This window comes from Heptranchias perlo, chromosome 29 (genome assembly GCF_035084215.1).
Source record: "Heptranchias perlo isolate sHepPer1 chromosome 29, sHepPer1.hap1, whole genome shotgun sequence".
Taxonomy (NCBI): domain Eukaryota; kingdom Metazoa; phylum Chordata; class Chondrichthyes; order Hexanchiformes; family Hexanchidae; genus Heptranchias; species Heptranchias perlo.
The window spans coordinates 16,417,027-16,431,066 of NC_090353.1; the positions used below are offsets into that span (position 1 = coordinate 16,417,027).

General features: G+C 41.9%; 1 protein-coding gene across 1 annotated transcript in view; it reads right to left on the reverse strand.

Moving 5' to 3' along the window:
- wdr18 (WD repeat domain 18) overlaps positions 1-14,040 on the reverse strand; it is a 137,765-nt gene that overhangs the window by 77,268 nt on the left and 46,457 nt on the right. Inside the window, exon 5 of the mRNA XM_067968162.1 lies at positions 8,186-8,329. Coding sequence (XP_067824263.1) covers positions 8,186-8,329 — 144 coding nt within the window. The remainder of the gene's footprint in view (positions 1-8,185; positions 8,330-14,040) is intronic.

Below are 14,040 nucleotides of genomic sequence, written 5' to 3' on the forward strand. Positions count from 1 at the left end.
CTGTCCAAAATTCATTTCATTTTGGACCAGGACAGCCAGCAGAGAAAAAGGGCTTTGAGCCACCAGTCAGGGCTACATTCCAATTCTGATCCCAGAGGTGAACAGGATGGTGCTGAAAGCCACAGCACCACCATTAATAAACAACTCCAAAATCAACTTGGACAAACTTTCCCAGTTAGGAGCTCCCTAATTCTTGGCAGGTGGGCTTGAGAAAATGTGCCAGAAAAAGATAATTGATGCGTTAGTTATTCAGTGAACATGTCCACCTATTTTAACTAAGTGGTTTGTTTCTGTCAACAGAATTTGAAAAAAATACCAAGCAGGCCTTGCGAAGAATTCTAGTGCACAGTGATGATATATCAGTTTTACATTGATTGTATCCTGAGCGCATCACCATCCCCTGCACTTACTGCCTGACTGCAGTAATTTACTTTGAAAATAAATCTGGCAATAATTCTGAACACATCTATCAAATCTCCTCTTAACCTTCTCTGCTCTAAGGAGAACAACCCCAGCTTCTGCAGTCTCTCGCATATAACAGAAGTCCCTCTTCCCTGGTACCATTCTAGTAAATCTCTTCTGCACCCTCTCTAAAGCCTTGACATCCTTCCTAATGTTTGGTGCCCACACTGTCCCTATTTGCTCTCTCATGACTGAAAAGCAAAGCTCCCTTGATGGCCCAGTTAGTAAAGGCAGAGCGTAACACTGTCATGATAACCAAAAAGGGCCCAGGTTCGACTGACATGCTATGCTGAGTTAACTAATCTCAGAAGGTTGCAATAGAGGAGTTACAATTGCCCTCTGACGCTGGGCTAGGGAGGGGGAAAAACAAGATCAGCCAGAGTTCCCACTATCTAGTGACCTCCTGATGGAATGTCACATGTGTGTCGACAACAGGTGAAGACACAATGTGGCTTGGCTGTGATACTTCCAACAGTTGAATTGCCTGCCAGCACTCACTGTCAAGGCTTGCACATTAAGAAAGGCTATTAAGCGAGGTACCGGACAGCGGCTGGTAGTTGTCAATCTGTACCCCAGTGGGAATCAGTGCCTTCAGGAAGAGGATAGGGAGAATTTGGGGAAAACATAAATGACAATGCAATGATGAAACTGATTACAGATGACCTGTGCCATCATTCACAATTTGTAGGATGACATTCACAAGCCAGACAACAGGTCAATTTCCCAATATTTGCATTTTGACAAGTTTGACAATAAAACAGATTAATTTAATTTGACCTTGGGTTGATTGTGATGGTAAAGAGTTTAAAACTCCGATATTGATCAACTCCATTCTAAAATGGGACGGATCTGAAAAATTGTCTCTGGGGATACTCTGGTTGAATTTTTGAAGAGATAATTGATAACATAAAATACAGGAAGTACACAGGATGTCTGTCAGCATCATGTTAACAAGATCATGAATGGGACAAAGGCAGTCCTAGAAAAATAACATAACTACAGATGCAAAGTATAACAGCTAAAAATTATTTCAGCATTTCAATTGTAAGAGAGGCAGAGAAGTAAGAACCATAAGAGATGTAAAACGGGCTTGAGACAGAGAACACAGAATAGTAAACATACTGAATGACTACTTCCTCCAAGTAGTCACAAAGCATGAGCAATATGTCCTCCCCAAGCAAAATTAATAACTTTGATATAATTGCGAAGTCCTAGACAGGCTAAAAGTGCTTAAAAACAATAAATCCAGGGATAGTTGATATTTATCCCAAAGTAATAAAAGGAAATTAGGGAGAAGATTTGTGAGGCATTGACAATCCTTGTGAGGGAGTCACTAGACACTGGGAGGTACCATTGTTGTGCCCATATTCAAACAGGATGACAAATCAGACTCAATCAACTACAGGCCCAGGAACTAGGAGGGGCAGTGGAATCAGAGGAGACAGATTAGAAATTACAGGATGAGCTGGACAAAATATATAAGTGGGCAGAACAGCAGCAGATGAAGTTTAATACAGACAAATGTAAAAGTACTACAACACAGGAAGGAAAAATGGGCAATCTTGTACTTTACAAATGGTGTTTAATAGCTAAGGATGAAGTTGAAAGAGACATAGCAGTCTTAGTAGCCTTACTGTTCAAAATGTCCAACTAATGCACAGCAGCAATCAACAAAGCCAATGGAATGTTGAACTATATAGCCAAACCGTAGAATACAATTCAGAGGAAGTAATGATCAAACTGTATGGAGCTCTGCTCAGACTGCACCTTGAGAACTGTCTCCAGTTCTGGTCACCGAGACACAAGGGAGCCATTCAAGCATCAGAGGCAGTGAGAGAACAGCCACGAGCTAAACCTCAGTTTTAGAGTTCCATTATGAGGAAAGATCAGAGAAATCTGGGCTCGTCAGCCTTGAAAGGAGACATCCGTGAGAAGATCTTAGAGGCATAGAAGATTGTAAATAGTATGGATAAGTTGCATCCAGAAAACTACTTTAAATTGAACTGCGAGAGTAGAACAATGGGTCATAGGTTTAACCTAATAAACAGAAAATTTGGGACTGATAGCAGTTCTTCACACAGAATGATCGGCTCATGGAATAAACTCTCAGACAGAACAGTGGAAGTGAAAAACCTGAAATCATTTAAGAATCAATTGGATGCTTCAGTGGGGGTTATTCTGGACTGATGAGCTGTGATGGGCCAATTGGCCTCCGTCATCTATAATTATCTTGTGAAAACTATTTAGTTAGAACTGAAAACTGGAAGTTAGTCCCTTTACAGGACTGAAAAAAACCCAGAGGGATGAGCACAACAAGTAAATCTTTAGAGTCTATTGACTATAACAACAAAGAAACAGTAAATAGTTTTTTTTTAAGTTGTAAAGAGTAGTTGTGCTGGATAATAATAAAGATCATCTCAAGTCAGGCAGTGAAGAGACATTTGAAAGAGAAATAGAGGATAACAGTTCCAAACAGGAGGGAATAAACTGGAAACTGAAAGGAGAAATGGGGAGTAAAATAAGATAGACAACTAAGATCTGAAGTTACTAAAGTCAATGCCCCGACCAGGACCTAGGAGGAAGATGAGATACTGTTCCTAAAATGTATGTTAAGACCTACAGAAAGATGAAGCTTGAGGGACAGAATGGAAACATTTGACAAAACATCCTCCCAATCTAAATTTGGTCTCCCCAATGTGGAGGATGATGTACCATGAGCAACAACTACAGAATGCTAGGTTGGAGAAAGTACGTGTAAATTGCTGTGTCACAAAGTTTCTCATCTTCCTCTTGCAGTCTTCTGGTCTGAACACTGACCGTAATAAATTCAGACCACTGCTGTCGCCTACATTTCTCCCATCCACCATCAACTTCGTTCTGTTCCATTTTGGAGCTGTTCCTCACACACCTATCTTTCTTATGCCTTTTCACTGTCTAAGATGCTGTTTGTGTATCATCTGTCACTATTTTATATCTTTACAGCTGTTTTAAAAAACCTGTACACAGGACATTAAGCCTTTGACTGTTTCCTTGTGATAGTACTTACTGGACCTGGTTATAGAATCATAGAAAATAAGAGCAAGAGTAGGCCATTCGGCCCTTCGGGCCTGCACCGCCATTCAAAATGATCATGGCTGATCGTCTAACTCAGTACCCTGTTCCCACTTTTTCCCCATATCCCTTGATCCCTTTAGCATTAAGAAATATATCTATCTCCTTCTTGAATATATTTAATGACTTGGCCTCCACTGCTTTCTGTGGTAGAGAATTCCACAGGTTCACCACCCTCTGCGTGAAGAAATTTCTCCTCATCTCGGTTCTAAATGGCATACCCCGTATCCCGAGACTGTGACCCACTGGTTAAGGATTCCCCATCCATCGGGAACATCCTCCCTGCATCTAGTCTGTCTAGTCCTGTTAGAATTTTGTATGTTTCAATGAGATCACCTCTCATTCTTCTAAACTCCAGTGAATATAGGCCAAGTCGATCCAATCTCTCCTCATACGTCAGTCCTGCCATCCCAGGAATCAGTCTGGTAAACCTCCGTTACACTCCCTCCATGGCAAGGATATCCTTCCTCAGATAGGGAGTCCAAAACTGCACACAATATTCCAGATGTGGTCTCACCAAGCCCTGTACAACTGCAGTAAGACATCCCTGTTCCTGTACTCAAATCCTCTTGCAATGAACGCCAACATACCATTCGCCTTCCTAACTGCTTGCTGCACCTGAATGCTCGCTTTCAGCGACTGGTGTACAAGGACACCCAGGTCTCGTTGCACCTCCCCTTTTCCCAATCTGTCACCATTCAGATAATAATCTGTCTTTCTGTTTTTAAAACCAAAGTGGATAACCTCACATTTATCCACGTTATACTGCATCTCCCCATGTTCTTGCCCACTCACCCAACTTGTCTAAATCACATTGGAACCTCTTTGCATCCTCCTCACAGCTCACATTCCACCCCAGCTTTGTGTCATCTGCAAACTTGGAAATGTTACATTCAGTTCCCTCATCCAAATCACTGATATATATCGTGAATAGCTGGGGCCCAAGCACTGATCCCTGCGGTACCCCACTAGTCACTGCCTGCTACCCGGAAAAAGACCCGTTTATTCCTACTCTCTGTTTCCTGTCCGTCAACCAATTCTCAATCCATGCCAGTATATTCCCCCCAATCCCATGTGCTTTCATTTTGCACACTAGCCTCTTGTGTGGGACCTTATCAAAAGCCTTCTGAAAATCCAAGTACACCACATCCACTGGTTCTCTCCTATCTATTCTACTAGTTACCTCCTCAAAAAACTCCAGTAGATTTGTTAAGCATGATTTCCCTTTCATAAACCCATGCTGACTTTGTCCAATCCCGTTAATGCCTTCCAAGTGTCCTGTTATCACATCCTTTATAACAGACTCGAGCATTTTCCCCACTTCTGATGTTAGGCTAACTGGTCTGTAATTCCTTATTTTTTCTCTCCCTCCTTTTTTAAATAGTGGAGTTACATTTGCCACCCTCCAATCTGTAGGAACTGTTCCAGAGTCTATACAATTTTGGAAGATGATCACCAATGCATCCACTATTTCCAGGGCCACTTCCTTTAGTACTCTGTGATGTAGATTATCAGGCCCTGGGGATTTGTCAGCCTTTAGCCCCATTAATTTCTCTAGCACTATTTTTTTTTACTAATACTGATTTCCTTCAGTTCCTCCCTCTCACTAGACCCTTGGTTCCCTAACATTTCCGGGAGGTTATTTGGGTCCTCCTTTGTGAAGACAGAACCAATGTATGTGTTTAATTGTTCTGCCATTTCTTTGTTCCCCATTATAATCTCCCCCATTTCTGACTGTAAGGGACCTACATTTGTCTTCACTAATCTTTTTCTCTTGACATATTTATAAAAGCTTTTACAGTCAGTTTTTAATGTTCCCTGCTAGTTCACTCTCATACTCTATTTTTCTCCTCTTAATCAATCTCTTTGTTCTCCTTTGCTGAATTCTAAACTGCTCCCAATCCTCAGGCTTGCCGCTTTTTCTGGCAATTTTATATGTCTCCTCTTTGGATCTAATACTATCCCTAATTTCTTTTGTAAGCCACGGCTGAGCCACCTTTCCTGTTTTATTTTTGCGCCAGACAGGAATGAATAATTGTTGTAATTCCTACACGCATTCTTTAAATATTAGCCATTGCCTATCCACCATCATCCCTTTTAGTAAAGTTCCCAAATCTATCCTAGCCAACTCACACCTCATACTTTCGTAATTTCCTTTATTTAGATTCAGGACCCTAGTTTTGGATTCAACTACTTCACTCTCCATCTTAATGAGGAATTCTATCATGTTATGGTCACTCTTCCCTAAGGGACCCCGCACAACAAGATTGTTAATTAATCCTTTCTCATCTTCACCTGTTCTCTCTTCCCTACTTTGTTTTATTCAGTCATAATAAAAGGCACTGGCATACCTTAAAGTTTCCAGTTCTGCTGAAGAGTCCAAAACATTAACCTGTTCTTTCTCTTTTCAGACACTGATAGACTTGCATTGTATTTGCAGCATTTTGTGTTTTCATGTCATCCAGCACTACTACTCTTCACAATTTTTTTAAAACCTATTGACTGTTTCTTTGTGACAGCAGTCAGTCAACTCTAGAAATCCAACATTTATCACCACGCAAACAATGCACCTTCTTCAGGATTTGTGCACAGACGACAGGAACTGAGCTTAAAAACTTCGGAGATTCCTTGAATTCATCACAGAAAGCCTCAGATAGTCGGGTGCAACAAAATCTGAAGCTCCGGAACAAAATGATTCTTTTCTTTTTTTATGTCAGCCTCAGCACATGACTCACTTATGTCATATATCCAGCCTTGATAATGGATGTCTAAAATTGCTCACTCTCTGTCCTCATTTGTATTTGTGGATTTTTCTCCATCTCTGTGAATTGATGTCTTTCTTTCTGTCTGTCCCCACGTGCATCTGTGGTGCTCTATCATCTGTCTCTCTCTCTCTCTCCTTGTGTATGTCTGTGATTTGTTTTCTCTCTCTCTGTTCCTGTGTGTGTCTGTGGTTCGCCATCTTTCTAACCCTCTTTCTGTGGTTTCCTCTCTCCTCCATTTACATGCATCTGTGGTGCTCTATTATCTGTCGCTTTGTTCCAGTATGTCTGTGATTCATTCTTTCTCTAGAACATCTCTCTCTCTCACTGCCTGTGTATATCGCTCTCTTCCCCCTCGGATATGTTTGTGATTCATTTTCCTTTTATCCTTGTGCGTCTGGGGCTCTCTCTAAATCTCTCTCTGCACAGTATATCTACCAGAGACAGAACAGATTAATAATATTGGATTGGTTAAACAATTTGGCTCCAATGGACCTTTTTTTGAAGGCAGTCATACAAGCCTTTGTAACATTCCTAGTTCCAGTTGTCCATCTCAAAATTGTGCTACAGTATTTAAACAGTTCATTATCAGATATCTCGCTCAGATTGTCACTTTGCTACCAGATTCAATATAGTACATACTCTTCACTGCTAGGACAACTCTCTAAAATATAAACAATTAATACAAATTTTAAGCAATTAAAAAAATTTAAGCAGCATGATTAATAATAAATTGGTAGATCAAAGTGCTTACATTTTTGATGAAATTATTTAATTAAAGAGACTGCATCAGCATTCTCAAAAGTGGGTTCAAGCCCACTTCAGCAAATAATCTACATGGACACTCCAGTGCTGAATGCAGGAGTGCTCCAATATCAGAGGTGCCATCCTTCAGATAAGACACTAAACTGAAGTTGGGTTGACCTCTTCAGGTGGAAATAAGAGACTGCACACCACTATTCGAAGAGCAGAGAATTCTCAATGTCCTGGCCAACATTCCTCAAATAACACTACCAAAAACAGATTAACTGGTCATTTCAATTCATTTGCTGCTTGTGGGCATTGCTGGCACAGAATGGCTGCTGTGTTTGCCTACATAACAACAGTCACTGCACTTCAGTGCAATTCATTGTGTGAAGTGCTTTGAGATATTAACACGACTGGGCCAGGAGCTAAAGAAATGAGAGTACTTTTTTTTCCCCAATGCATCTTTCTTCACTTCTCTAGCAGTGAGAGCATCAAACCTTTCTATCTTTTCTTAATCACTTCAATGTACAGTTGATTTGTTGTGCTGATATCAAAGATGACTTTTGCACGTTCTAATAAACAGAAACAGCAACGCCAATGCCAGCCTGAAGTCACACCGGAGAGTTGCAGTCTCCGATCAAAAGTCCCTTCTCGTATCCAGTGATACATGCTGCAAAGTCAGTGTATGTGAGGCTATCAGGGGAGGGCAGAATTAACCTCAGCTGTCATCTCCTCCTCCCCTCCCACAACTGAATATCCTGCCAACACACACTGTCCAGGCTCACACATGAAGAATGATCACTTGGGTGAGATAATAGGCCGCTCCCAAACCCACGGAACTGTACCACATTAAGAGTTGGGGGCAAGAGAGAGAGAAAAAACATCCGATTATCAAAATAATCATTGGCCTTCGGTGGACTGCAATCCTAATACTTTCCAGGCCTTTGTACAGATGCCATAAAATATCTGCTGCAGTCTCTAGTGGTCACCTCAGGAATTTGGATTCATTAGCAATTCCTTACTATTCAAAAACTGTATCAAAAGTACCTTTAAAGAGTTCCTGTACGTAACAAATCACCTTTATGTGAATAAGCCCCACTCACCCCAGTGAACAGGTTGACCTGAAATATAGATCCGTCGTTTCCTCCACAGAACAGGTAATATTCACAAGGATCGAGGGTCACAGACATGATTCCAACATCAAATAGCACAGACATCAGGAGCTCTCCACAGGATATTTCCCAAAGCTTGGGGGGAGAAAAAAGGATAACAAAAATAGTATTAATGATGGAATAATTTAACATCAGAAAGTTTCAGTGAAGAAGGGAAGGGACGGGGTGGGGGGGGGGGGGCGGGGAGAAGAGAGAGAAGGGAAAAGGGAAGGAGGGAGAAAAGAAGGGGGAGGAGCTAGTCCTCAACCAAAGGACTAGATTGTTACAATAAACAGGTGGAAATGAGCTGAATTTATCAAAACAACCAAAGCAGAAGTCCTAAGCTGCATTCATATTCTGGAACCATCTGAAGAAGTGGTTCAGCAGTATTAACTCAAGAGCTGGCTGTTTTTAATACGTGGCAGATTCCACAGCAACGTACAGTTGCAAATTCTCACTTTGTGATTGCTTCTGGCCATCGTAGTTTCTCCTGGGTTGGGATACTCCATGCAGGCCAGTGAACACACAAATGCTTTGTTGGCCTCTATAGGTGGAATCAGCCGTACTGACAGAAAATGCAGCCGCCTTCAACAGCAGTGGAAGCCTCAAGGTGCCTGGTAATACCACTCCTTCTGATGGGTCTCAGACCCGCTGGAGGCAAGTGTTGCCTCATTTACTTTGCTGCGCTGATGTTGAAAGAAATGTATTTTTAGTAGAAATGAATTTGCTATGTGCCCTGCTTTTGGTATCTTGCCTATAACATCAGCAGAGAACAACCAACTCCATCATAGGAACAGGAGTAGGCCATTCATCCCCTCCAGCCTGTTGTGCCATTCAATCAGACCATGGCTGATCTGTACCTCAACTCCATTTACCCACCTTTGTTCCATTTCCTTTGATAATCCTACCTATCGATGTCAGTCTTGACAATTTCAACTGACCCAGCATCCACAGCCTTTTGGGAGAAGAGTTTCACATTTCCACTACCCTTTGTGTGAAAAAGTGCTTCCAGATTTCATTCCTAAGTGGCATCGCTCGATTAGATCAACTTACTACACGCAAGGGAATATAAGCCAAGTACATGCAAATTAACCTCATAATTTAACCCTTTAAGCCCCAGAATCAATTATGGTGAATCTGCATCGTACACCTTCCATGGCCAATATATCCTTCCTACAATGCGGTGCCCAAAACTGAACACAATACTCCAGATGGGGTCTGACCAAGGCTCTGTACAACTGAAGCATCACTTTCTCCTCTTTGTATCCCAGCCCCCTTGAGACAAAGGTCAAATTTTTGATTACTTTTTGTACCTGTGCAATAGCTTTTAGTAATGTGTACATGGACAACCAAATCTCTTTGCTTCTCCACCTTCCTAGTCTCTCACCATTTAGACAATATTCCGATTTGTCTTTCTTGGATCCAAAGTGAATAACCTCACACTGAACTACATCTGCCACAGTTTTGCCCACTTTCTTAATCTGTCTATGTCCCTTTGCAACTTCCTGCTCCCAACTACACAACTTACTGTGCCTCTTAACTAGTGCCATCTGCAAACTTGGACATACAACTCTCTATTCCTTCATCCAAGTTAATGATATATATGGTGAAAAGCTGAGGCCCCAGAACTGATCCATGGGGAACACCACTTGTCACATCCTGCTATTCAGAGTATATTCCCTTTATCCCTACTCTGTCTCCTACCTCTCAATCCATGCTGACTCTCTTTAATCAGCTTATAGTTGTTCAAGTGCTCAGCTACTCTTCCCCACAACTGATGTTAAACTGACAGGTGTAGTTTTCTGATTCCTTCCATCCTCAACAACCGCCCCCCCCCCTCCACCTACCTTGTCCTCCTCTCTACCTGTATTCGCCTTGTTCACCTCCTCTCATTCCCCTTCCCCATCTCCCTTCTGTCCCACTCTCTCAATTTCTCTTCCCTACTCTTCCTCTGTCTCCACCTCTTTTCTTTCCCCCTCTACCTCCTCACCACCCTCTAACCCTACTTGATGTGAATAATGCACATGGTCATGACTCCCTGTATGTAATGCCATGGGAAACTGACTAGTAGTTTTTAAATGGGCAGTGGATACAATATTTGAAAGAGTTTAAAAGTAAATGGGAAACAGGCAGGTGAATGGGACTAAGTGGATAGCTCGTTCAGAGAGCCAGCACAGGCATGATGGTCTGAATGGCCTCCTTCTGTGCTGTAAAATTCTATATTTCCATTGAGTTTCCTCATTACTGCCATTCACTGGCATCCTTTAGCAGTGAAAATTCTCACAAATAATTGCATCTTTTTACTTATCTAATTTAGCATTTCAGTTCTGGTGTATAGTAATGACATACAGTACAAAAGTGATTATATACTGACACTAAGTCTTAGTCTTCATTGTGAACAGCAGTTTCCATAACATTTTTGACAGACGCATGTTGAATTAAAGCATTCATTTGGTAAATGCCAAGGGATGGAATCAGCTGATAGTAGGTGAAAAGCACCTTCCACTGCCCAAATAAAAGCTTTCACAAAGGACTTCTATATTCCAAGAACTATATTTGCAGATTATCAAGTTCTGCCTCAGTCCCAATCTCAGAGCTATATCCTATGGTTACAGTAGTCACTAAATCACCTGGCAGAGGCAGGATTTGAACATGCCCCTCTCCCAAAAAGCCGGCAGTTTCAGTCTAGTAACTTGTATCCCTTTTAAATTACAGGGTTTGCTGCAGTTGGTAAGAACATAAGGAGGCAATGATGTGAAGTTCCTGTAGCCAGAATTGGTGAAATTCTAGAAGTTTTGCTCCCTGCCTCCAACTGCAAAGTTAAGCAGTACGAGCCAGCAGCATCTGGGCTGCATGTGGCAGGTTGACCTCTCTGCCTCCCTCTGCCAACAATGTGCTTTGACCAAGCGCAGTTGCTTTAAATATATATCTGCGACTTGGAGCACCTGCACCTGTTTGAATCTGTTGCAATGCACTGCATTCTTGGATCCATTCTGCAACATAAACGGGGCAATTCGGCACCAACGGGAGTAGCTCAGCAATATAAAAAGGGGAATTAGAGTTTTTTATTTTGGATTACCCATGTAGCGTTTTGACAAAACCGGCAGATAATATGAAGTCACAATCCACAAAATGACACATTGCTTGGATGAGTGCAGCTCCAACAACACTCAAGAAGCTCGACACCATCCAAGATAAAGCAGCCCGCTTGATTGGCACCCCATCCACCACCCTAAACATTCACTCCCTTCACCACCGGCGCACTGTGGCTGCAGTGTGTACCATCCACAGGATGCACTGCAGCAACTCGCCAAGGCTACTTCGACAGCACCTCCCAAACCCGCGACCTCTACCATCTAGAAGGACAAGAGCAGCAGGCACATGGGAACAACACCACCTGCACGTTCCCCTCCAAGTCACACACCATCCCGACCTGGAAATATATCGCCGTTCCTTCATTTTCGCTGGGTCAAAATCCTGGAACTCCCTACCTAACAGCACTGTGGGAGAACAGTCACCACACGGACTGCAGCGGTTCAAGAAGGCGGCTCACCACCACCTTCTCGAGGGCAATTAGGGATGGGCATTAAATGCTGGCCTTGCCAGCGACGCCCACATCCCGTGAACGAATAAAAAAAAACATGACAGCTTGCAGTTAAAGAATGGGCCACCGGAGCCAGGATCTGGATTAAATGTAAATTTTAGAATAAACTGATATGATTTTCAGCAATATAATGTTCTAAACTTGCAGCTTTGCTTCAGAATCAGCAATATCTAAGATAAAATGTTCTTGCTTCTGGCATCATTACAAATGCAACAGGGGGGAAAAAAAAACTGACAAATGGGCCACAAGCACTTTAATGCTATATGCAAATTTCCTTAGAGTCTCCTGTGATTTTGCACATTAGGAACACCTGTCCTACCAAAAGGATGTCAAGGATTTATTTTAAATCTGTCTGTATTATTTATAATATCTCCGAGGTGTATCCATCATACTTGGATGAAGTATCAACATATCGCAACTGAACATTCTTTTAAAAAAATGCTGTTTTATCTGACTGTAAGACTTTTCCACTCCACAAGAGAGAAGTCAAGCGATTTGAAATAGCAACAGTAATTAGCCTCTCATCAACCCCAGGATAGCCTATTTAGATTATTTCCCTACAGAAAGCCCCTGAGCATTAGTTTTACGGGGACAGGCCAAGTAATCAACTAAACATTGCAACCATACTCCAGTCCCCAGACTACACATAAGCAACACCATGGGAGATTAGTTTTTAAAAAATTATTCTTCTCTGGTGGGCAGGTGACCACATCTGACCTAATCGCACCGCTGATGGTAGCTCGTGCGACCAGTTCATTTCTCCACTACTAATTCAGTATTACCACTGTAACCTTAAACAGATTAACAAATTAAAAAGAGTGGCCACTACAGATCTTGCACGGATAAAAGGGAAGGGATTCACTGGGATGAATACAGGAACACAGAAAATAGGACCAGGAGTAGGCCATTCGGCCCTTCGAGCCTGCTCTGCCATTCAATATGATCATGGCTGATCCTCTATCTCAATACCATATTCCTGCTCTCTCCCCATACCCCTTGATGCCTTTTGTGTCTAGAAATCTATCTATCTCTTTCTTAAATATATTCAGTGACTTGGCCTCCACAGCCTCCTATGGTAGAGAATTCCACAGGTTTACCACCCTCTGAATGAAGAAATTTCTCCTCATCTCAGTCCTAAATGTCCTACCCCGTATCCTGAGATTGTGACCCATCATTCTGGACCCCCCAGCCAGGGGAAACATCCTCCCTACATCCAGTCTGTCTAGCCCTGTCAGAATTTTATATGTTTCAATCAGATCTTCTAAACTCGAGTGAATACAGGCCGAGTCAACCCAATCTCTCCTCATACGACTGTCCTGCCATCCCAGGAATCAGTCTAGTGAACCTTTGCTGCACTCTCTCTATGGCAAGTATATCTTTTCTTAGGTAAGGAGACCAAAACTGCACACAATACTCCAGGTGTGGTCTCACCAAGGCCCTGTACATGCACAAACAAGTTAAACCGGTAATCAGAGGTAACCAAGAGACACCTAGCAAAATATTCCTTTTATCTATATTTTTCTCCCCTCTGTAAAGCATTTTGGGATGTTTTCTTCATTAAAGAAAATGCAAGTTGTTGATGTTGAAAATGGAAGTGTGAATTGAATCTTCAACCAAACATGAATGTCAGATCAGCTTCATGTTTAGAGAGAAAGGGATAAAGAAAAAAAGAGAAAGAATGAGGGAAAAAGAAACAGAGAAAGAGATAAAGAACTTGTATTTACATAGTGCCTTCCACGAACTCAGGATAAAACACTTTACTACCAATGAAGTACTTTTGAAGTGTAGTCATTTTTGTAATGTAGGAAATGTGGCAGCTAATTTCAGTAAAGCAAGGTCCCACAAACAGCAATGTGATAATGACCAGATAATCTGTTTTAGTAATGTTGGTTAAGGGATAAATATTGGCCAGGACCCCAGGGAGAATTCCCAAACTCTTCTTCGAAATAGTGCCATGGGATCTTTTACATCCAACTGAGAGCAGACATGTTTAATGTGTCATCTGAAAGACAGCACCTTCCACAGTGCAGCACTCCCTCAGTACTGCACTGAAGTATCAGATTAAACTATGAGCTCAAGTCCCTGGAGTGGTTTCCTCTACATTGAATGATAAGCTAGATGCCAGACGTGAAATGCCACTTGCAGTGATAAGCTACCTAGTGACCCCTCACACTTTTTAATAGACTACCAAATCTTCCATCAC